The sequence below is a fragment of the Mastigoproctus giganteus genome, chromosome 5 (genome assembly GCF_048544385.1).
Source record: "Mastigoproctus giganteus isolate SK-2022 chromosome 5, ASM4854438v1, whole genome shotgun sequence".
In the NCBI taxonomy this organism is placed as follows: domain Eukaryota; kingdom Metazoa; phylum Arthropoda; class Arachnida; order Uropygi; family Thelyphonidae; genus Mastigoproctus; species Mastigoproctus giganteus.
Genome location: NC_143579.1, coordinates 147,015,549 through 147,037,979, shown reverse-complemented (window position 1 = coordinate 147,037,979; position 22,431 = coordinate 147,015,549). Strand labels below are relative to the sequence as shown.

The 22,431-nt window shown below is 36.8% G+C and overlaps 2 protein-coding genes across 3 annotated transcripts in view; one reads left to right on the top strand and one right to left on the bottom strand.

The window, feature by feature from the left end:
* Window positions 1-11,668, bottom strand: part of Fnta (farnesyl transferase alpha) — a 248,398-nt gene extending 236,730 nt beyond the window's left edge. For both annotated transcript variants that reach the window (XM_090374220.1, XM_090374221.1), the window contains exon 1: window positions 11,245-11,668. In XM_090374220.1, the coding sequence (XP_090230346.1) occupies window positions 11,245-11,386 (142 nt within the window). In that variant the 5' untranslated portion in view covers window positions 11,387-11,668. The remainder of the gene's footprint in view (window positions 1-11,244) is intronic.
* A 306-nt stretch (window positions 11,669-11,974) lies between these two features.
* Window positions 11,975-22,431, top strand: part of LOC150085753 (uncharacterized) — an 84,702-nt gene continuing 74,245 nt past the window's right edge. The window contains exon 1 of the mRNA XM_090374219.1: window positions 11,975-12,209. Coding sequence (XP_090230345.1) covers window positions 12,127-12,209 — 83 coding nt within the window. The 5' untranslated portion in view covers window positions 11,975-12,126. The remainder of the gene's footprint in view (window positions 12,210-22,431) is intronic.

The following is a 22,431-nucleotide window of genomic DNA, read 5'->3' as shown; positions in this document are numbered from 1 at the left end:
AGGGAGTCACTTGGAGCAATATTGTCCATCCAATTTGAACTCTGAGCACGTCTCAACATTGTACACTCAATACAGTACAAGGAACTGCCATTGACATTTTTGTCAATGCAATACAAGGAACCACAAATGAGAATCTTCAAAATAATAACCACGTGGGCTATGCAGCACAAGAAACTGCAATAGCCCAAATTCAGTTATAATTTCAATTATCCTACTGACTGGTATGTAGGCCTGTCACCTCTCTAACCTTAAAAATGAGAACATTTGGGCAGAAAAATCTGGACTTTTGAAGAAGCCTTTCTCTATTGAACCAAAACACACCTTACATTCTCTTACAGTCTTTTCAAAAATGCCTACACCTTTAATAACAATTTATTATGATAATAAGGTAATAACACAGTCACTGGCAAAGATAACATGTTAAATATTTTAATTGAATATCTCGAATCCCTTAAATTAACAGAATCCACCATTCTTATGTGGATTGCTTAACTTGTAAAAAATTATACAAAAAGAATTTACTTATGGTATGAATAAAAAAAAAATACTTTTATTTTTCTCAACGTAATTTATTTGCGGTTCTCTACATTTTTATATTTTTACACTGATGCAATTTTTCTATGTAAATCTGTGTTTTTGGATAAATATCAATATAAATCTTTACACAGCATGTCACTGAAATTGAATTTTGTAAGCATTAGTCCCTTAACAGAATCCACAGTAAATGAGTTTCTATCCTTTAGACCACTGCATCTCCATAATTGATGGAGATGCAGTGGTCTAAGGAAACAGTCTTTCAATAAATGCATTATGTGGTGGTATGGAAAAGAAAAATTGAGCAATTATTAACAGCTCTGAGGGAAACTCTTCATTCTTAACAGTGGCTAAAATAATTAGCCCATCTTACTTTAAAGGAACAGAAATATTAGTATCCTTAATTTCCGCTACAATTTTTTTTAAATTACAAAACTGATCAAAGCACTTCACATCATTCACACACACTCCTTTTGTATGAAAGTACCTAATTGTTGAAACACTCTATCCCATTCAAGTGGCTCTCTTAAAGACATCCACCTGAATGAAGAAACTTCTTCCAGTGGTTTCAACCCCAAGTATTCAGTGCATGATGGATATAAGTTCTGGATTTTTCTTCGAAAATTCAACATCTCTCTGTATATCCCTCTTCTTGCCTCTTCTCCAACATTTCCTTCACTTTGAGGGAAATGAACTGACATTTACTTTTTCCTGCAAAATATCCCTTACAGAAGCAAGAGCTTCAATAACGGCTATCAAAGAATTGTCATTCCTTTCAATGCTCATTATATGTGAAATGAAGGCTGAAATTACAGTTTGGCAATGAACAAGATAAGTTTCACTAAACCCATCTTCAAAGAAATGTTTTAAAATCTTGGGGGGAATTTTCTTGAGACAAAAAGAAAGACCTCAGGGCGGATAAATACTTATAATCCTTTCAAACTGCAAGTAATAGAGAAATACTCATAATCCTTTCAACTGCAGGTAATAGAGAAATACTCATAATCCTTTCAACTGCAGGTAATAGAGAAATACTCATAATCCTTTCAATTGCAGATAACCAAAAATGTAAAAGGGAATAAAAATAATAGAGTGATAAAGTCAAACTGCACAAACAAAATGTCAATAACTCCGAACATGATGTTTGATCTGTGTTGTTTACAGTCAGAAGTGGAGATCAGGAGATTTTCAAATTTTAGGAGCCAAAATTCTGGATATTTTCAAAATTTTAGAAATTCCTCTCGGACAGTCCATGATATGTAAAAAATGAGGACATGTCCAGGAAAATGAGGATGGATGGCAGCCGTACATCCGGATTATGTTAAAAATCCAGATTGTCTATGCTCTCACTGTAAGTGGTCCAGCCTGTAGAGCACAACAAACTGCACCATAGCATTCCCAGTCTTCATAGTTCCTGAATATTGCCAGTGGTTGTGTAAATGAACAACCACTCAGAAAAAGAATACCTCATCCTGTCCACTCCCACAAAAACTAACTGCTCTGTTCACTTGTTTCCCTGTTAACCCTCATATTTATGACTAGTACAAGCTCTAAAACTTGTAAAATTGGAACTGTAAAGAAAACAGCCACCTAATGGTTTCACAGATACAAAATTACATTTGTGACTAGTACCTAGCCCTTGAAAACTATAAGGTATATTCGTGTCAGACGGCACCTGGGATTTCTCCCATCTCTGCACCCTTGAGTACTGTGAAATTCCAGCATCAAAAGAGACAGAAAAGAGAGACAACAGAGTGTTGTCTCTCCTTTCTGTCTGGGTGCACGCGCACACACACACACACACAGTACATCAAACCATTAAACTAATGGTCATGTGGCAAGGTTTCAAAAAATATATATTTTTAATTCTGTTAAAAATTAAAAAAAAAACATGTTATAGGCATAAAATATCAAGTTGAAGTTATTATCCACTTCTATTTTCCAGTTTAATAAACTGCCCCAAATTCTCTTTTTCTCCTGGTACCAATCATTTAGCAAATTAATTTCAATTGCAAACATCTTATATGAATGTGCCAGTTTAGAATACAAAAGCATGTGTTTTCGCTTAGCACATCCATATAAGATGTTCCAAACATCTTATATGGATGTGCCAAGTGAAAATGCATGCTTTTGCATTCTACATGGAAGTCAATTGGTAGCCTTCCAAGGATAAGTTGCAAGGCTTCACTGAAAATGTTCAACATGTCCATACCATTTTTAAAAGCATAAGGTGTTGAATGAATCAAAATAAACTGCCTAAAATTGTGTTTGCAAAGTATGCATGAGACCCACGATAGGGCACCATAGGTCACTATCAGAAGGAAAATGTAATCGTATAGTAGCCCCAATGCTTTTCCCTGATCCCCCAATCCACTGGGATTCTTAAAGCCATACCAATAAACTTATTTTTTTCTGATACATAATTAACCTTGCAGTATTGGCCCTCCTAATTTTAACAAAACTGTGGTGCTACACCTGGCAGCTGTAAATTTTCTTTTGAATTTCTGGAAAAAGTTTATAGGTTTTTTAATTCTGCTCGGTTATACCAATATTTCATCTTTTCTTAATAGACTACAATACTTGTATGCACTTTTTAGTTTTTAATAAAAAAATATATATATTTAAAAATGCTCGCTTTTTTTATACCTCGTATTTCAAAAAATATATATTTTTAATTCTGTTCAAAATTTAAAAAAAAAACATGCAAATGCATAAAATATAAAGTTGAAGTTATTATCCACTTCTATTTTCCAGTTTAATAAACCGTTTAAAAATGCAAATTTTAAAATGTGTGCATATAGTTCTGCTTATTATAGGTATAAATACGTTTAGAAAATATTTTTTTAAAAATATGCATATAATAGGTATTTTTATTCGCTTCCATTTTCAAATATTTTTAAAATCTATTTCAAATTTGTTGTGTGCAAAATGTGAATATTATGCACATCGCTAACTCTCTATTCTGATTATTCTTTCCATGTTTATTATTCAACGATAATAACAGATATTTCAAACAAATTTCTCAAAAAGCAGCAATTTATAACCAGTAGAAACTATTAATAATTGCTAGTTAGATAATGTAATACCGTTTTATAAATACAGTAACTTGAACTAAAAACAAAATAATTCTATGTTTTTGTGGCATCAGTAGCAGTCAATTTCCTAGTGCCACTACAAGTTAAAAGTAGAACAAGGATGATGGGGCTGCATCTACTGGTTGTACTCATGCTATAAGTTGGAGAAAACAAATAAAAATTCAAGGACCATACCAAGCAAAAATTTGTCTATATTTGGGAAGGTGCAAAAAATCAGATATTTATTTTGAGACAATTAATCTGAGATTGTTATTTTCAAGTTACATCTCACAGGTGTAACTTGAAAAATAACACTTCACAGGTGTAGTGCCATGGCTGTAGGGTTAATATGAGATGAAAAGTTAAACCCTCTGCCAAGCTGCACTCCCAAATATTTAAATGTGATAACAGATGGAAGGGTCACATTGTAGGTTCAAACAGGTGGTCTGCTACAAAGTCCCCTTCAAAAGCAAAATTTTCATTTTCATCCCTGATAATTGTGTAGTTTACATAATTCACTTTGCTCACCCATTAAGTAATTTGATCTATCCTCCAACTAGGAGGATATCACTACTATTATATTTAAGTGTTGGTAGCTGTGACAGAGAAATCCAACAAAAGTTGGTACTCCACAAATAAGACAACAGAATTTAAGGTAAATTGTGCATATCTTCCAAAATCAGGTTCAACATGGGTGGCTGAAAGGCAGATCACTGTGGGGTATCCCTTAATCACCTGATTAATGAGCTGTAAGAGTGCCTAATTGTGTGTAAATGTAATGTTTTGTTGTAATGTCGAACAACTGGAAACTTAGCCAGCAGGGAAACAGATGGGTTAAAGACCTGTGGTGAAAAGGGGTAAACACAGTCCTGCTAAAGCATATTTCAATGATGATTTCTGATTAGGGATAACAGAGAAATATGGTGGTAAAATGACCACAAGTAAAAATACTACTATTTTATAAAAACAGTGTGGACTTTTTTTTTTACTGCCATATAATTTTCTTTCCTTCAAGCTGTTAAAAGCTTTTTCTTAGGATGTGTGTGTGTGTGTGTGTGTGGAAGAGAGAGAGAGAGAGAGAGAAAAGATTTTTGGCAAAACAGAATCTGAAAAATATATTTTGAATCAGCAGCAGGGAGGGGCAAAAACAACACTTTCACTCCTCAGGTAATGGACTATGGGTAACACACTTCTTTGTCCACTGAATCCCAGAAAAAAGCTGGCAATTTAAAAAAAATTTTCATATTAATGATTCATTCACTACTATAATCCTGCATAAACAGAATCAACTATGTTCAATTCAGTAATATAGAAATTAACACTCTGAATGCATTTCACTCTGCCATGCAGTTGCAAGAAGTTGTGAGCTGTAGCTGTAACTTGTAAGCTCACGACCAGTCAATTAATGGGTGTGAATTCCTTAGGGAATTTACAACCAGTTTATGAAGCGCTGACAAGTGTTCATTCCTATCAGTTCCTCCAAACAAAGGGAAACAGGAGAAAGAATATTTGATCGTTAAGCTACAATCTCTTTCTTCAAGTAAATAATTTAAAATTTACAGTCACATTTAGTACTAGCTCACTTGCAAGATATCTTCTTCCTACATATCTTTGAAGGATACTGAGAAAAAATGTGGAGGAAAAATGTTCGATGGTAAAAATTTTTACCATGGAAATTTTTTCCCAAAGATTGCTAGTTTTTTTTAACAGCAAACACAAGCTTTCAAATGAATTATTTTTGGAGGAAACCAATTTACAGCTTTCTTGAAAAATTTAATCCAGTTTAATTCTAAATTTCTTTTAGTCCTGGTGCTTTAGGTCAATGAGATCTGCAGACAATATTTCAGCAATTTGTGCTCTTCATCTACTCCATCCATACAGCTGAAACTCCTAATAGCTGTTTTTAAAAATGTTTTTTGATTTCTCCACTGAAAATCCAAGAAATCTCAATTAATTATCACACAATTAGGAAAAATTCAGAAATTAAGTTAAACTTAAATTACACACAGGTTGAGTGGCATCTATCACATAGTTATTGATGCACTCCCCTCCCAATCTCTCTCTCTGACTTGGATACATCTGGAATCCAACTGTTAATGTTTGCCTTATATTTCATGCAGCAGTGCTCACTTTTTTTTTTTTTTTTTTTTTTTTTGGTAGTTGTTGGCACATTGGCTTCTATGGCCATAATGCACAGCCCAAGGTTTTTTTTTGCAGTACTTTGATCCAAGCCCGAGGTGGGATTCAAACCCGCGACCTTTGGGTTGCTAGGCAAGCACTTTACTCACCCAGCTAGCCCGGTCGGCAGTGCTCACATTACTGACAGGCTGGCGTTCATCTGCATGCTTTTATTGACATGCATGGGCTCTTTTTCAATTTGCGTTTCACTTGCCAAAAAAAGTATGGAGGGAGTTTTATTTCTAAAAATTAATTAAAAATATCTGTTTTTAATATCAAAAATTGATCTTTTTAATATTAAGAACAGTGATGGGCATAACCCAAGGACTTCCTAATTCATTTCACATTGAATTGAGACCACATACGTGGTCTCAATTCCAATCTCAACGATGTCCATTTCCACTTGCAGTCTTCCAAACCCCATGTACTTTTTCTGACTGAATCTCAGTTATCAGTTGATTCAATTACTTCTCATCTCAGATGTCCAAATTATTTGCTGTATGATTCCTTTCGCCTCAAAGGTGGTACTTGAGCATATGTCCGTTCTGATATTCCCTGTCAGAGACTTGGCAATTTGGAATCTCCTCTCTTTGATCTTCTCTGGCTTAAAATCTCTCTACCTCATTGTGTCAAATTCATCTGTTGTCTCTACCGTTCTCCCAACTCCACTAATCACTTGGAGCTCTTTGACTTCCTCTCTTTGCAACTTGACTTTCTCCAGTCCAACTTTCCTAACAGTGAGGTAATTTTCCTTGGTGATTTTAACGTTCACAACTCCAGCTGGCTTCCATTTTCTAGTCACACCGACCCAGCAGGTCGAGATGCTGAGGCTTTTGCAATTACTAATGACCTAGCACAGATTGTTCATTTATCTACAAGAATACCGGACAATCCTAATCATACAGTCAATACGCTTGATCTTTTTCTCACAAACAACCCTTCTAAGTACAAGGTCGAAGTGAGAGGTCCTTTAGGCACTTCAGATCACAACTTGGTGATTGTCTCTTCTCCAATGGAACCTTTATCTCATGGCTATTCCCAACCTCGTATTGTTTGGCATTACAAGAATGCAAAATGGGATGACCTGCGAGACTTCTTTTCTTCTTTTCCTTGGTCTGATTACTGTTTCAAAACTTCTGATGTCAACGTTTGCTCAGATCGTGTCAGTGAAATTATTCTTGCAGGAATGGAATCCTTTATCCCACACTCCACTTTAAAATCTCGTCCTTTATCTAAACCTTGGTTTTCCAATAAATGTGCTAAGGCTGTCCAAGAGAAGAATGTTGCATATCGTAATTGGCTTGTTTCTAATTCTTCAGTTTCATTTTCTGCCTACACCAAAGCTTGCAACAATTGTAAAGCAGTTATTAATCAGTCCAAACTAGAGTTTGAACAGGCTAAGAGTAGAAAACTTGCTTCTTGCCCTAATGGTAGCCGAGCATTCTGGTCTCTTGCCAAAGCTATTGGCCGCAACTTTTGCCCATCTCTGCCCAAACCAGATGGTTCTGTTGTCACTTCAGCCAAGGATAAAGCTGACCTGCTAGCATCCCATTTTTCTTCCAGCTCGTGTATTAATGATCTTGGTAAAACACCTCCCACCATTCCTAACATGCTCCATTCAATGCCTCCTGTGGTCTTCCGTCAAAAGGATATCAGAAGGATTTTGATGAATCTTGAGGCTAAGAAAGCTCCAGGTCCTGATGGTATTTCTCCACTTGTTCTCAAAACCTGTGCTCCTGAACTTACTCCTATTCTTTGCCGCCTTTTTTCACTTTCATATTCCAAAAGTGTTTTTCCTTCTGCTTGGAAATTTGCTCATATCCAGCCAGTTCCTAAAAAAGGTGACAAATCCCTCCCATCCAATTATCGTCCCATTGCAATTACTTCTACTCTTTCTAAAGTAATGGAGAAATCAATTAACCGCCAACTCTTAAACAACCTAGAAACCTTCTGTCTGATCGCAGTATGGATTCCGTCAGTGTCGATCCACTGGTGATATTCTGGCTTATGTTACCCATTTATGGACTAATTCAATGGAAAGGTTCGGTGAAACACAAGTAGTTGCTCTGGACATCTCAAAGGCTTTTGATCGTGTTTGGCATAAAGGTCTTCTAAACAAGCTTCCATCTTATGGTTTGCCAACTGTTTTTAGTAATTGGTTATCCAGTTTTCTCTCTGATCGCTCACTGAGGGTGATGGTAGATGGCTCTCTGTCTTCTAACTTCTCCACTAATGCCGGTGTCCCCCAAGGTTCAGTTCTTTCCCCCACTCTTTTCCTCTTGTATATCAATGACCTTCTTCCATTGACTGGAAATCCTATCCATAGTTTTGCCGATGATAGCACATTGCATTCCACTTTCCATTTTGAGAAACCTTGTCCTGCTCAATCAGCTTCAAGTTCTCGAAAATCTGCTGTCAATTCCTTAAATGCCGATCTTCAGGTAATTCTCCAGTGGGGCAAAGACAACTTAGTTGATTTCAACCCTTCTAAAACTCAGTCTTGTCTTATATCTTGCAAAAAGGATTCTTCTGCTCCTATGCTTATCTTTAGTGACACTCCGATTTCTAGGCAAAATGATATATCTCTTTTGGGGATTACCCTGACTTCTAATCTCTCTTGGCATAAGCACATTACAAATATTGCTTCCTCTGCATCTAAAAAACTTGGTTTTCTCTTTCGCTCTCGGCATTACTTTTCTTCCAAACAGCTGCTCACTCTGTATAAATCGCAAATCCGCCCTGCCATGGAATATTGTTCCCACATCTGGGGTGGTGCCCCCAAAACCTCTCTCAGGCTTCTTGATTCCATTCAGAAGAGGGCAGTTAGGTTAATTAACGATTCATCTCTAACAGAGTCTCTCCACTCGCTTTCTCATAGACGTACTGTTTCTGCTGCATGCCTCTTCTACAGATACTTTCATGGGCACTGTTCTTCTGAATTGGCTTCTATAATTCCCGCTCTCTCTTTCAAAACAGTCCGAACACGTGCCGCCACCAGCCAACATCCATTTACTGTCCAACTTCAAACCCACAGAACCAACTTTTCATCTTCCTCATTTATTCATTCAACTGCTGTTTTCTGGAACAACCTCCCTTCATACGTATTTCCTGAAAATTACAATCTACAGAAGTTCAAGTCCAATGTCAACAAATATCTTCTTTCGTCTTCTCAACCTCCAACCCAAGCACGGTACTAAGTACTATAGGTTCTAATACCTCTCGTGTTTGGGGTTCTCATAAAAAAAAAAAAAAAACCATGAGGTCATAATCAATTATTCTGATTATAACAAATCATTGATTATTTCCAATTATACCCATATCATTCAAATGATTCATTCCATATAGAAATCATTCAAATGATTCATTCCATATAGAAATCATTCAAATGATATAATTTGAATGATTAGTAGTTAATAACTACTAATCATTTGATTATTTCAATAATTGAAATCTCTTGATTACTAAACATTCAATTATGTCCACTAGTTCAAAAAAAGATTAAAAATAAAGGCGGAATCAAAAAGTAAATAATTCCGAATTATTTTTAGCTGATTTTTAAAATTGCATGCATGTGGGGTGCAATTTTGAAACTAGCACCTAGAGAAATAACAATTCTTCCTGCTATCGGTTATGGGTTGATGAAATTTAACTGTTTCCCAAATTGACAAAAAATAAAATTATCATGGGGAAGGGGAGCTATAGCTCCTTTTTTCTCTATAGCCGGGGGTTTTTACCACTGAGCATTTTTACCTTGGACGTTTTTTCCACGTGTGCTATGAATCTAGGAAAAAATTTAATGTTAAGTTATTTTTTAACTTTATGGACATTTTTATGACTTTTCTCCTGCAATTTTCACTTCTTTCTCAGTTTTTACCTCGCTTGTTACAAGAAATCGAACAGTTAAAAATAAAGAGAGCCTGTGCATGCTGTGAAGTTTAACACGTTTCCAGAATATATCAACTTCACATAGACCTTTATAACTTCTACAGTTGAAAGATAATATATCTTAGCTATGGGTGTGAATGCATTGCATCCTGACAGACTGATTGCAGCTGGTTATACAGGATGTTTTCAAAAATAAGTGCAAAAAATTCTGAGACGTATTCTAGGATCCAAATTGATAACTTCCAATTTGGAAAGGTTACAATGCTATGCCTGAATATAAACATAATTAAAATACCTGTAATAAGAAAATAAATAAGAATAAACAGACATGTATCTAGTAAGAATAAACATTTCACTACATTAAGCATCTGCTTATTCTTATTAGTTTTTTCATTACTTTATTATTTTTAACCACTGAAAACAGGGGCTCACATCTGGTGAGTATGGGCTTCGCAAACCCAGGGTCCCGAGCTGGATATCATTATTCTTCTCTTTCTTGCTGAATCAGCAAGAAAGAGAAGAATGGGATTTTAACATGGGATTTTTTTTTTTTTTTTTTTGCTGATGCAGCATAAGCCTCAAGCTTCCTTGCATCATATGGCTAATAATAATAATAATAAAAACTCCACATCATTTAATTTTCTTAACCTTGTCAACTTATTTTTTATTTATAAGAAGCTATCAGTTGGGTTCTTCAGTGAATTGACTCATATTTATGTTTGGCAGCATTTCTTTCTTTCTTTTTAAAGTCTTCAGTTGTGGAGCCCCCTTCGTTAGGCGAGAAGTGAAGGAAAGATCCCCAATTGAAGCGGTCCTCTCCCTTCTACAGTACCTGTAGGGATAAATAGTTAGAACAAATAGTTAGAACCTTTGTACACTGGTCCTCTGAACAGTCGGATCGGCCCTGCTTTCGTTTATTCACATTTTAGTAACTGTTTGCAACATTAAACATTTACAGCTATATAGACTTGGGAAAGGATTTTCGATTCATAATCGCCAAATTGAAATAAATTCCCGAAGTTTGGCTACTGTTTCTCGAAGCAACCCTGATGTGTAAGCCGCATTATTTATTTACTGTACTTTTTTTTTTTTTTTTTTTTTTCACTCGTGTAGACTCTCATAGACATTAAAGTTAACTTTGCCTGTTCGACTATTATTCTCTTGGACATTTTTCCTAGATTTAATTACGCACACACAATTTATACTGTTTCTTTTCTCATGGTTTCTCTTATGAATAAAAGTACATGTAAACAAAATTTTATTCTTCCTATTAAAGTTAAGCTGATGTTAAACGATATGTACCAAAGAAAATGGTCAAGTGTTGACATTTTTGGTAGAAAATTTTTCTCCCTTGAACCCTGTAGAGACTCTCTTTTCAGCAGAATCTCGTAGATAATTCTAGATAGACTTTTTATCGAGGTACTGTCTACCCAGACCATGCCTTATCACGCAAGGCTATGCCTGAATATAAACACGTTCAGGCATAGCCTTGCGTGCTATGCCTGATACCATGTTCAGAATATTTCATTCGTCAAAAATGGAATTTCTATTTATGAGTAAAATCATTACTCACATTTATCTGAATATGCAATCTGAACAACGGGAAATGTTCCATCATCTTGTGACAAGGGTTTTACATCGTTCCATTCAGGACGATCTTTATACAAAACCCAATCCTGATCAACACATCCATCTTCTGAACTTGTCTCCATCATTGTAATATGCTTTAATAATTTAGTCAGTAATATTAATTATCGAACTAACATGAGTTGAACAAAATCTTCACTCAACGCATTCGTTCAGTTACTATAAGAGCTAACATTAGTAGTCAAACAGAGCAGAGACTCTCATAGACAATAATGTTAACTCTGGTTCGCCGTTAAAACAAGTGGAGCCACCAATGTAAAAGCCAAGAAACAACACTGTGCACCATAAAATAGTAAGATACTACTCTGTGCTCTGCACTGGGAAACTTTTCTCTGGGAGGTTTTATGTATTGTTACATTGATTTCCTGATTTAAAACTATAAAATTCACAAGAAACATTATTACTATACAAGAAAAAATAACAAATATCTTACTACTCTATGGCTAATACAAACTAGCCTCCTACAGTCCCCGAAGTCTTGAATTCATAAATGTGTAATACCGATTTGTTATGTTCAATTTATTTATTATGTAGTGAATTATTATTATGTTGTAAATTAACACGTACAAAATATAACTGGCAGAGACGTCCACTCCACTGCGTAGTAAGACGTGTGATCGGGTCGTTCCTTTTTTTTTTTTTTTTTTTGTGTGCGCGCTTGTCTTTCCAAGTGTTGTGCTATTTTTGGTAACACCATTTAGTGAATGGTACCTCAACTTCTATTTACAACTTTTTTAGAATTTGATTACTCTGGAATATATTTACTGTTCGTGTATTTGAATGGTACTGTGATAAAGGGAAAAAAAACATGGTTGTGGTACAATGTACTTGGAAAGTAGCAGATGGAAGGAAAATCAGTGATGCCATTGCTTGGTCAACGGAAAGAGATAAGTAAGCTAAATTGCTAACCATTATAATTTGTGGGCATATATTTTTCTTATATATAGCGCATTAGATGTTATATAAATACATAACTGTATCTCCGCGGTTGCCGGTACAACAGGAAGATTACTGTATTTTGGTATTTTTTTTTCATTTTATTTTATTTATTTATGTTTTTATTTTCTTGTAGTCGCCATTTCACGCGTGAAAGTTGGTTTTCAAAAGTAACTTATTTTTTCGCATAAAATACCCGAACATGCATATCTATTTTTTTTTATTATGAGTAAAGGGCTAGATTCACTACACTGAATAATGATTCCGTGTGGTGTTATGTAAGTAGAGTTGTAGACCTGCTAGTAAAGTTCCTGTATATTGTGATAAAGATTCGCATAGATGTATACCATTGTGGGTTTCACATTTAGGAACGTCATTTAGAATTATGTGAGGGTGAACATCATTAGCATACTAAATACTTCTATATTTTTCAAAAGATTTCTTTCTGCTGGAAGAATTAGCTAATACAGACCATTTGAAACACTGATTAGTATTGGTGCAAAGAAACAAAGCTTATAAAATTTACAAGCGATGAGTACAATGAACAACTTTACAGAGAGATAGTGGGTCAGTAAATCAGAATGTCTTATAATGGGGGTTTTATTCTAGATACTGACGGGAATTTGTGGGTTGATAGCTCACACACTAGCAAGACTTTTGGAGATTTATTGGATGACTGCTTTCTACACCAGCACGTTAGAAAGACAACCAGAGAGAGAGAGAGAGCAATACTGTTGATCTGATTATTAGCAGTGATTCTTCATGAATTAAGAATCTGCAGATAAAAGGACCACTAGATGGCAATGAACAGTGTATTGATATCTTAACCACCATCAAAGGTAAAGGTTTTTGCTTTCGTGAAGGAGACTACAGTGAGACCAACTCATGATGTTACCAAGAACAAATTCTAAATGGGAAGCATTCAGGGAAATAAGCATACAAGCCACTATACTTCTTATGCCATCCAAGAAATACTAGCATTACCATTAACATTAGTAGAGGCATACGATGCAAGAAAGCAAGCTTATGCAGCATCAGCCAAAAAAAAACCTCCCTCCTTCCTCTATTCATTCCAAATGCCTGTCCACCTCAGCCTTAAATGTATTTAGGCTATCAACTTCCACAACAAAAGATGGAAGTCTGTTCCACCAATCAGTCACCTGTGGGATAAAGGCAAATTTCTGCACATTTATTCTACAACTGTCTTTCCTCAATTTCAATCTATGTCCCCTCAGGTTCATACTCTGAGCAAGAGGAAGAATCCCATCAGCATTCAACTTGCTCAACCCATTCAAGGCCTCATACACCATGAATACTCTCATTCTACCATTGCCAACTGAAGACATCTAAAACGAAAGCCACTTGTTATGGCTATTGGCCTTCTGTTTCCAACCGTATAACTTAAATCGTTTCAAATTTCAACATTGACAACCAAGGACGAAGACGTGCACTTCTACTTCCTTGCGCACATTTTAATTCTGTTTTTAAATCCTAACTCATTCGTGCTAACTTAAATTTAAAATTATCATCCAATTTATTCCAACATCAATGCAGATTATAAAAAGATGAGTATTATAATAAATTAAATTAAGCTACGCTATGCTATTATATTGTGGCCTTATACACCTCAATCAGATCACCTCACAGGTGCCTACACTCCAGGTAATGCAATTTGCAGAACTTAAACCTTTCTTGGTAAGAACACTCCCTTTGTTCCCCTCACCAATCTTATTGCCCTTCTTTGTACTGGTTATAGCAACTCTACATCCTTCCTAAAATGAGGCCTCCAGACCTGTACAGAGTACTCTAGGTGTGGCCTGACCATTGCCTTGTACAACTGGATAATCACCTCCCTGTCCCTGCTAGAAAAATTCCTATATATCATTGACAAGACTCCATGCACTGTCCTGGCAGCCCGCCTGCACTGCCCAGCAAACTTCATATTTGACTGCACGATTACCCCCAGGTTTTTTCACTTTCCTGAGTGTAGTACCACACAGTTGGTACATTTCTCTTGAGTTATTGCTACCCATAGGCAGTACTTTGCATTTGTCAATGTTAAACCTCAGTTGCCACTTCTCAGCCCATTTGTCCAACTTGTCTAGATCCAGTTGGAGCAGCATACTGTCTTTACTGTCGTTAACAACCCTGCCAACCTTTGTATCATCTGCAAACTTGGACATTAATCCTGATATACCTTCATCAATATCATTGATGAATACACAAAACAACAATGGGCCCAGCACCAAACCCTGGGGAACTCCACTAATAACATTTGTCCATGGAAAGCAGGGTCCATTGATTACCACTCTCTGTCGTCTCCCTTAATGCCATACCTTTCCAATTTGTACAGCAGTCATCCATGCACAACAGTATCAAAAGCTTTCCTGAAATCCAAGTATATGATATCAAAATTATTTTTGACATTCAGTTCCTTTGTGACGACATAGTATCCACTCAAATTGTCCAGACAAGACCTCCCTTTAACAAACCCATGCTGTGTCTTAACTGTTACTGCAGTCTTGTCTAGATGATTCTGCAATGCTTTTTTAAGCAGTAAAACCATTATTTTCCCCAGAACACAAGTTAAACTAACAGGTCTATAGTTACTTATGTCATCTTTTGAAACCCCTTTGTGAATTGGTGATACATTTGCACACCTCCAGTCCATGGGGACTTCCCCTGAGTCCAAAGAAGCTCTCATAATTATGGCAAAGGGTTTGATTACTTCCTTTGCTGCCTTCTTTAATATAACTGGATAGATCCTGTCCACCAAAGGTGTCTTCCTTATGTTTAACTTCAACAATTTCTCCTGCACATTGCTCTCAGTTATTACAGAATCACTTAGCCCCTGTTAGAGTTTTATAAACTTCTGGTATTCCCCTCATTGAATAACTCCTCATGTGTGAATGTAGATTTAAAATACTCATTCAGTTTATCAGCTACCTGAGCATGATCATCAATAGTCAACACATCTATGTTAAGTGGTCCAATCTGATTCATCCCTTTCCTTCTAGAGTTTACATAAGGAAAGAACTCTGCTGTTTTTCTTTGCATCCTTTGCCAAAGATTTCTCATAATCTGCCTTCACCTGCCTAACTTCCTTTGTGACTTGATTACAGACAAACTTATATCTGCCATAGGCTTCTGTGTCACCTTATACTTTATATGCATCCCATACATTTTTCTTCTCTGCCACGAGCCTCATTAATTCATCTGACAATCCATTTAGGCCTGAACCTTGAACAGTATTTCTTAGTTGGAAGGAAAAGCCTAGTAGCCTCCAGGGTTAAGTCCCTGAAGGCTTCGCATTTAGAATTTGACGTTGGTAACATCATCAGTTGATCCCACTGTACAGAATTTAAAAACTGTATGAGATCTTGACCTATCTTAGCCTTGATGGTAGTTACATCTTTAAGTAATTCGCACATCAGTACATTGTGATCACCATCACCCAGTGGTTCCTTTATCTGCAAATTCTTAATTAGATAGTATGAACCAGAGCTGTAATGCTCAATTTCTACATTGATATCAATATTTGCAAAATAATAAGAGAAGTTTACCTCAATATAGTACGTAGAACACTTCCATATGATACTCTAAAGAAATTAAAATGGAAAAAACCAAAAAACTTACATTAGAGTAACAAATAATTTTAAAAAGAATTAAAAATTAATTTAACACAATTAAAAATCAATTTAATGCAATTAATGAAAAATATTAGAAAGGAAAATCGGTTTGCAATTTTTTCATTAATTGCATTAAATTGAATTTTCATTGTGTTAAATTGATTTTTAATTATTTTTTAAATTATTTGTTACTCTAATGTAAGTTTTTTCGTTTTAATTTCTTGAGAGTATCATACGGAAGTGTTCTACATACTATTATTATTATTTTGCAAATTCTTAATGCATGAATAATCACTGCTGATAATCAGATCAAGAATATTACTCTCTCTGGTTGCCTCTCGAACATGCTGCTGTAGAAAACAGTCATCCAATAAATCCACAAAAGTCTTGCTAGTGTGTGAATGACCAACCCACAAGTTCCAGTCAATATCTGGAAAGTTAAAATCCCCCATTATAAGACATTCTGATTTACTGGCCCACTCTATTTCTCTGCACAATTGCTCATTATACTCATCAGTTTCATTAAACCTATAACACACACCTATTCTCATTTTTCCTTTCCCAGTGCTTATGTCACACCAAACAGGCTCAACATTGCATTGTCCACCAACATCAGCTGGATGCATTTCCTTAGATTTTGTGTTTCTTAACTAACAGCATAACCCCTCCTCCCTTCCTGTCATGTCTATCCTTTCTGTACACATTGTACTCCCCCAAATTCCAATTCTGCACTGCTTATGTCTGTGTGTGAGACACCACGTCTCTGATATCCCAACAAAATCTGCCTTTGATGTCTTGACTAGCACTTCAAGCTCATCAAATTTATTAAGTATACTCCTAGCATTGGTGTACATGCAAGTACACATGCACCTGTTTCTACTCTTAATTACCCTAACACAGCCCATGTATTTATTTGTTCCACTCTGAATCCCAGCAGTCCTGGAAATCTCCATTACCTTGCTTTCCATGCTGCTGCTCATTCCAATAGAAGCAGTGCAAGAATCACTTTTGCCTCTGCCTGCGGCCACTGTTAACCTTTTAGTCTGTGTATCCACACAAGCTAGCAGTTTTCTGACTCACATAACACTGCCTCCATAGCATCAGCAAATATTCTTGCACCCTTTCTATTTAAGTGTACCCCATTCCTGTAGAAACCAGTCTCTCCTGTCAACAAGCACAGACCAGGCTGAAAAAAATTCTACCCCTTGAGCCTTGCACAATCTCTCCAGGGCCGAATTGATCGACAAGGCTCTCATTATATACTCCTTCCTATCGTGTCTAGGCAGAATTGCAGACACCTTCACATTCAACCCTAACTCGTGACTTTTTTTCAACATTGTCCTGTACTTGTTGAGTAAATCTGCAGATCTCTTACTCTTAATGTCACACATTAAGACACAACTCTCACATTAGTTCCAATGTGTACAACAATATGATGATATCTGCTTTACAATACTTAAAATGATGATATCTGCTCTAGCTTAAAAGATATCTATTCTACAAAGTCATCAGGTCTGTTCATGTCTTAGACAAAAATGGATGTAAAATGAACTGTTGACATGTGGCAGAGAACAAAAAAGCATGATATGCATATAAATTACACTAGTCTACACATAAAATGTTAATGAAAATGAAAATACCTAATCTTGACTAATTTTATGCTGCTGAATGCGAAAATCACATTTTAGTTGTTGACTACTGAACAAGAAAATGACATTAAAATTTGTTGATTGGCTCTTGTTTTCAAATTAGAGTTGAGTTCTCATATTAGAGGGTTACTCTACATTATCACTACAGGTCTTGGCAAAATGCATGGCAACACTGAGTTTCAGTACAACCACACTCTTATCACGTGATCATCAACTGTCATCTTGCTCTGCATCACGTGATAAGTAGTCACCTCAAATCCATCTTCAACTCTGTTGGAGTAATCCTCGAATATGGCTAAGTACTGGGTGATTTGTTCTCAGTTAAAAATTTTTCTCTGTGAGATTCCTGCCTTTTGCACAGTATTTTTGTTAAGTAAGGTTAATGTGCCCTATTGTGAATACAGGATGACTTCTGTTACGTATGTGGAGATGAAGCGTCCCTTAACTCAAGCCATAAAAAAGGCCTACTTCTTGTACTTTGGGTGAAAAGTAGGAAACCAGTACAAGATTTAGGCTCGACACATATGCTGTACTACCTGTTAATCATCACTCAATGCGTGGGTTAATCGAAGTGGACATTTTATGCCTTTCACAGTACCCGTGATATGGAGGGAGCCAACAAATCACATCACAGTCTGTTACTAGAAGATACAGCTGCGAGTTACAGGCTCCGAAAAAAACGATATGTGTTTGCTTTTTGTTTACATAATTGTTATTTTATATTGTACTTAATACGTAGTCTTATAGTTCTAATTACGCTGGTTATTTTTATTTTAATTTATATAAACAGTTTTTGTAGATATACGTAATACTTTATAAAACCGTTAGTCCGTTCGAATCTTGCAGGTATTGTTTTTTGAATATAGTGATAGGGAATTCAAATTTTTAATTGAAGTAGCTAGGTAGCTCTAACGTATAATTATAGAAACAGTAATACGCTTCACTGTTTCTATTAGATAGCGTAGTATTGACATTTAATTTAATTTAATTTATTGATCTTATTAATTTAAAATATCATGCCCCAAACTAGAGCAGCAAAGCAAAGGGCACAAAGTGGCAGTAGTGCTGTGACTCGGGGGAGAACTGAGGGGGTCGATTCTCCAACGCATCACAGCCTAAAAAAATGTGCAACTTGTGAAATGTTTGCCGAACTATCTGGAACGGAATGATATTGCCATGGGGGATGTCTTTGTGTGTGCGCGATGTAAGGAGTGTAAGGAAATAAGGCGACAGCTCAGCGTTGTTATGGGCCTATATGAGAGTTTGAAGGACAGGGTGGATGCCCTCGAAAGATCTAAATTGAGGGGCCCATCAGGCTCTCAGCTGCCCACATCAACGCCAGAGCTTGCACTTGGTCATCATGCAACACAGCGGCAACCCCAAAGGCAGATTGCGCTGGTCCCAAAGGAACTAGTAGTTGTTGGTGACTCTATTGTCAGGGAAACGGGGAACATCCTTTGTAAAAGGATAGGTGGAACAGGACCAGGGTATGTCTGCCAGGGGCAAAGGTTGATGACGTTGTAGAGCAGATATCATCTTTTAGGGGCACAAAAGGTGATATAGTTGTACACGTTGGCACTAATGATATTAAGAGTAGGAGACCAGCAGAATTACTTAACAAGTACAGGTCACTGATGAAAAAAAGCCGTGAATTAGGGTTGAATTTGAAAGTGTCTGCAATTCTGCCCAGACACGATAGGAGGGAGTATATGATGACAGCCTTGTCGATCAATTCGGCCCTGGAAAGATTGTGCAAGGCTCAAGGGATAGAATTTTTTTCAGCTTGGACTGTACTTGTTAACAGGAGAGACTGCTTCTACAGGGATGGGATACACTTAAATAGAAAGGGTGCAAGAATATTTGCTGATGCTATCGAGGCAGTGTTAGGTGGGTCGGAAAACATATAGCTTGGGGGGATACAAGGACTAATAGTTTAACAGTAGTCGTAGGCAGAGGTGAAGGTGATTCTTGCACAACTTCTATTAGAATAAGTAGCGACCTGGAACAAGGGGTGTTGGGGGTTTCAGGGACGGATGGCAGTCATCGTGAAACAGGTGGGTATGTGGGATGTGTTAGAGTAATTAAGAATAAGAATAGGTGCATGTATACTTGCATGTATACCAATGCTAGAAGTATAGTAAATAAATTTGATGAATTTGAAGTGTTGGTCAAGACATCAAAGGCGGATATTGTTGGGATATCAGAGACGTGGTGTCACACGGATATAAGGAATGCCGAACTGGAATTTGGGGAGTACAATGTGTACAGAAAGGATAGGAAGGGAGGAGGTATTATGCTGTTAATAAAGAAAAACATAAAATCAAAAGAAGTGCATCCAGTTGATATAGATGAACAGTGCACTGTTGAGTCAGTTTGGTGTGACATAAGCACTGCGAAAGCAAAAATTAGAGTAGGAGTGTGTTATAGGCCTAATGACTTGAATGGGTACAATGAACAATTGTACAGAGAAATAGAGTGGGCTAGTAAATCGGAATGTCTTATAATGGGAGATTTTAACTTCCCAGATATTGACTGGAACTTGTGGGTTGGGCATTCACACACTAGTCAGACTTTTGTGGATTTATTGGATGATTGTTTTCTGCAGCAGCATGTTCGAGAGGCAACCAGAGAAAGTAATACTCTTGATCTGGTTATCAGCAGTGATCATTCATGTATTAGGAATTTGCAGATAAAAGAACCACTAGGTGGCAGTGATCACAGTGTACTGACGTGGGATTTACTTAAAGATTTAATTACCATCAGGGGTAAAGGAAAGGGTTTTTGCTTCCGTAAAGGAGAGTACAGTGGTCTCCGACAGTTTTTAAATTCTGTACAGTGGGATCAACTGACGATGTTACCAACAGTAAATTCTAAGTGGGAAGCATTCAAGGAATTAATCGTGGAAGCTACTAAAAGGTTCATACCTATTAAGAAATATTGTTCAAGGTTTAGGCCTAAATGGTTGTCAAATGAACTAATGAGACTCGTAACAGAGAAGAAAAATGCATGCGATGCATATAAATTATCAAGCGACTCAGAAGCCTATGGCAGATATAAGTTAATCTGTAATCAGGTCACAAAGGAGGTTCGGCAGGCGAAGGCAGATTACGAGAAAACCTTGGCAAAAGATGCTAAGAAAAACAGCAAGGATTTCTTTACTTATATAAACTCTAAAAGGAAGGGGATGAATCTGATTGGTCCACTTGACATTGATGGTTCGACTGTTGATGATCCTGCTCAGATAGCAAACAAACTGAATGAGTATTTTGCATCTACATTCACACATGAGGAATTATAAAGGTTTGAAAATGGCAGAAGGTTATCAAATTGTAGCAAGATACTTAATGATTTTGTAATAACTGAGAGCAAAGTGGAAGAGAAATTGTTGAAGTTAAACGTAAGAAAAGCACCTGGGGTGGATGGGATCTATTCAGTTATATTAAAGGAGGCGGCAAAGCGACTAAGCAAACCCTTAGCCATAATTATGAGAGCATCCTTGGACTCAGGGGAGGTTCCCACGGACTGGAGATGTGCAAATGTATCCCCAATTCACAAAGGGGGATCGAAGGGTGACACGAGTAATTACAGACCAGTTAGTTTTTAACTTCTGTTCCGGGTAAAATAATGGAGTCACTGGTTAAAGATGCATTGCAGGATCATCTAGACAAGACTGCAGCAATAATTCAGACACAGCATGGGTTTGTTAAGGGAAAGTCTTGTCTGACAAATTTGATAGGATATTATGATGTGGTTACAAAGGAACTGGATGCGAAAAATAATTTTGATATCATATATTTGGATTTCAGGAAAGCTTTTGACACTGTTGCGCATGGAAGACTATTGTACAAATTGGAGCAGAATGGTATTAAGAGTAAGTTGCTACAATGGATAAAAGGATGGTTAAGTGCTAGAAGACAGAGGGTGGTAATCAATGGGTGCTGCTCTTCTTGGACTAATGTTATTAGTGGAGTCCCACAGGGTTCGGTGTTAGGTCCACTGTTGTTTTGTATATTTATCAATGATATTGATGAAGGTATATCAGGCTTAATGTCGAAGTTTGCAGATGATACAAAGGTTGGCAGGGTTGTTAATGACAGTAATGGCAGTGTGCTACTGCAACAGGATCTAGATACTAGATAATTTGGGCATATGGGCTAAGAAGTGGCAACTGAAGTTTAACCTTGACAAATGCAAAGTACTACATATGGGTAGAAGTAACCCCAGAGAAACGTACCAACTGTGTGGTACTACACTTAAGGTGGTAGAAAATGAAAAAGACCTGGGAGTAATTGTGCAGGCAGATATGAAGTTTCCTGAGCAATGCAGACAGGCTGCAAGGGCAGGTCATGGGGTTTTGTCAATGATATATAGGAATTTTGCTAGCAGGGAAAAGGAGGTGATTATCCCTCTGTATAAGGCAATGGTCAGGCCACGGCTTGAGTACTGCGTACAGGTCTGGAGGCCTCATTTTAGGAAGGATGTAGATTTACTTGAGCGTGTACAGTGAAGGGCAACAAGATTGGTGAGGGGAATGAAGGGATCCTCTTACCAAGAGAGGCTTAAGTTCTGCAAATTGCAGTGGCTGGAGACTAGGCACCTGCGCTGTGATCTGATTGAGGTATATAAGGCCTTGAATGGGTTGAGCACGCTGAATTCTGATGGGATCCTTCCACTTGTTCAGATTACGAATCTAAGGGGGCATAAATTCAAATTAAGAAAAGACAGATTGTAGAATAGATGTGCGGAAATTAATTTTACCAATACGGCACTCTAGCGCTGCTCGCTCGGTAAACAGACGGTAGGTGTTATCGGTCTGGAGCAAAGTCAAGAACAATATATTGATTAACAGGTAGGCGTGGCAAATGATGTGCTGATTGGTGCGATAACATCGGTTTAGTA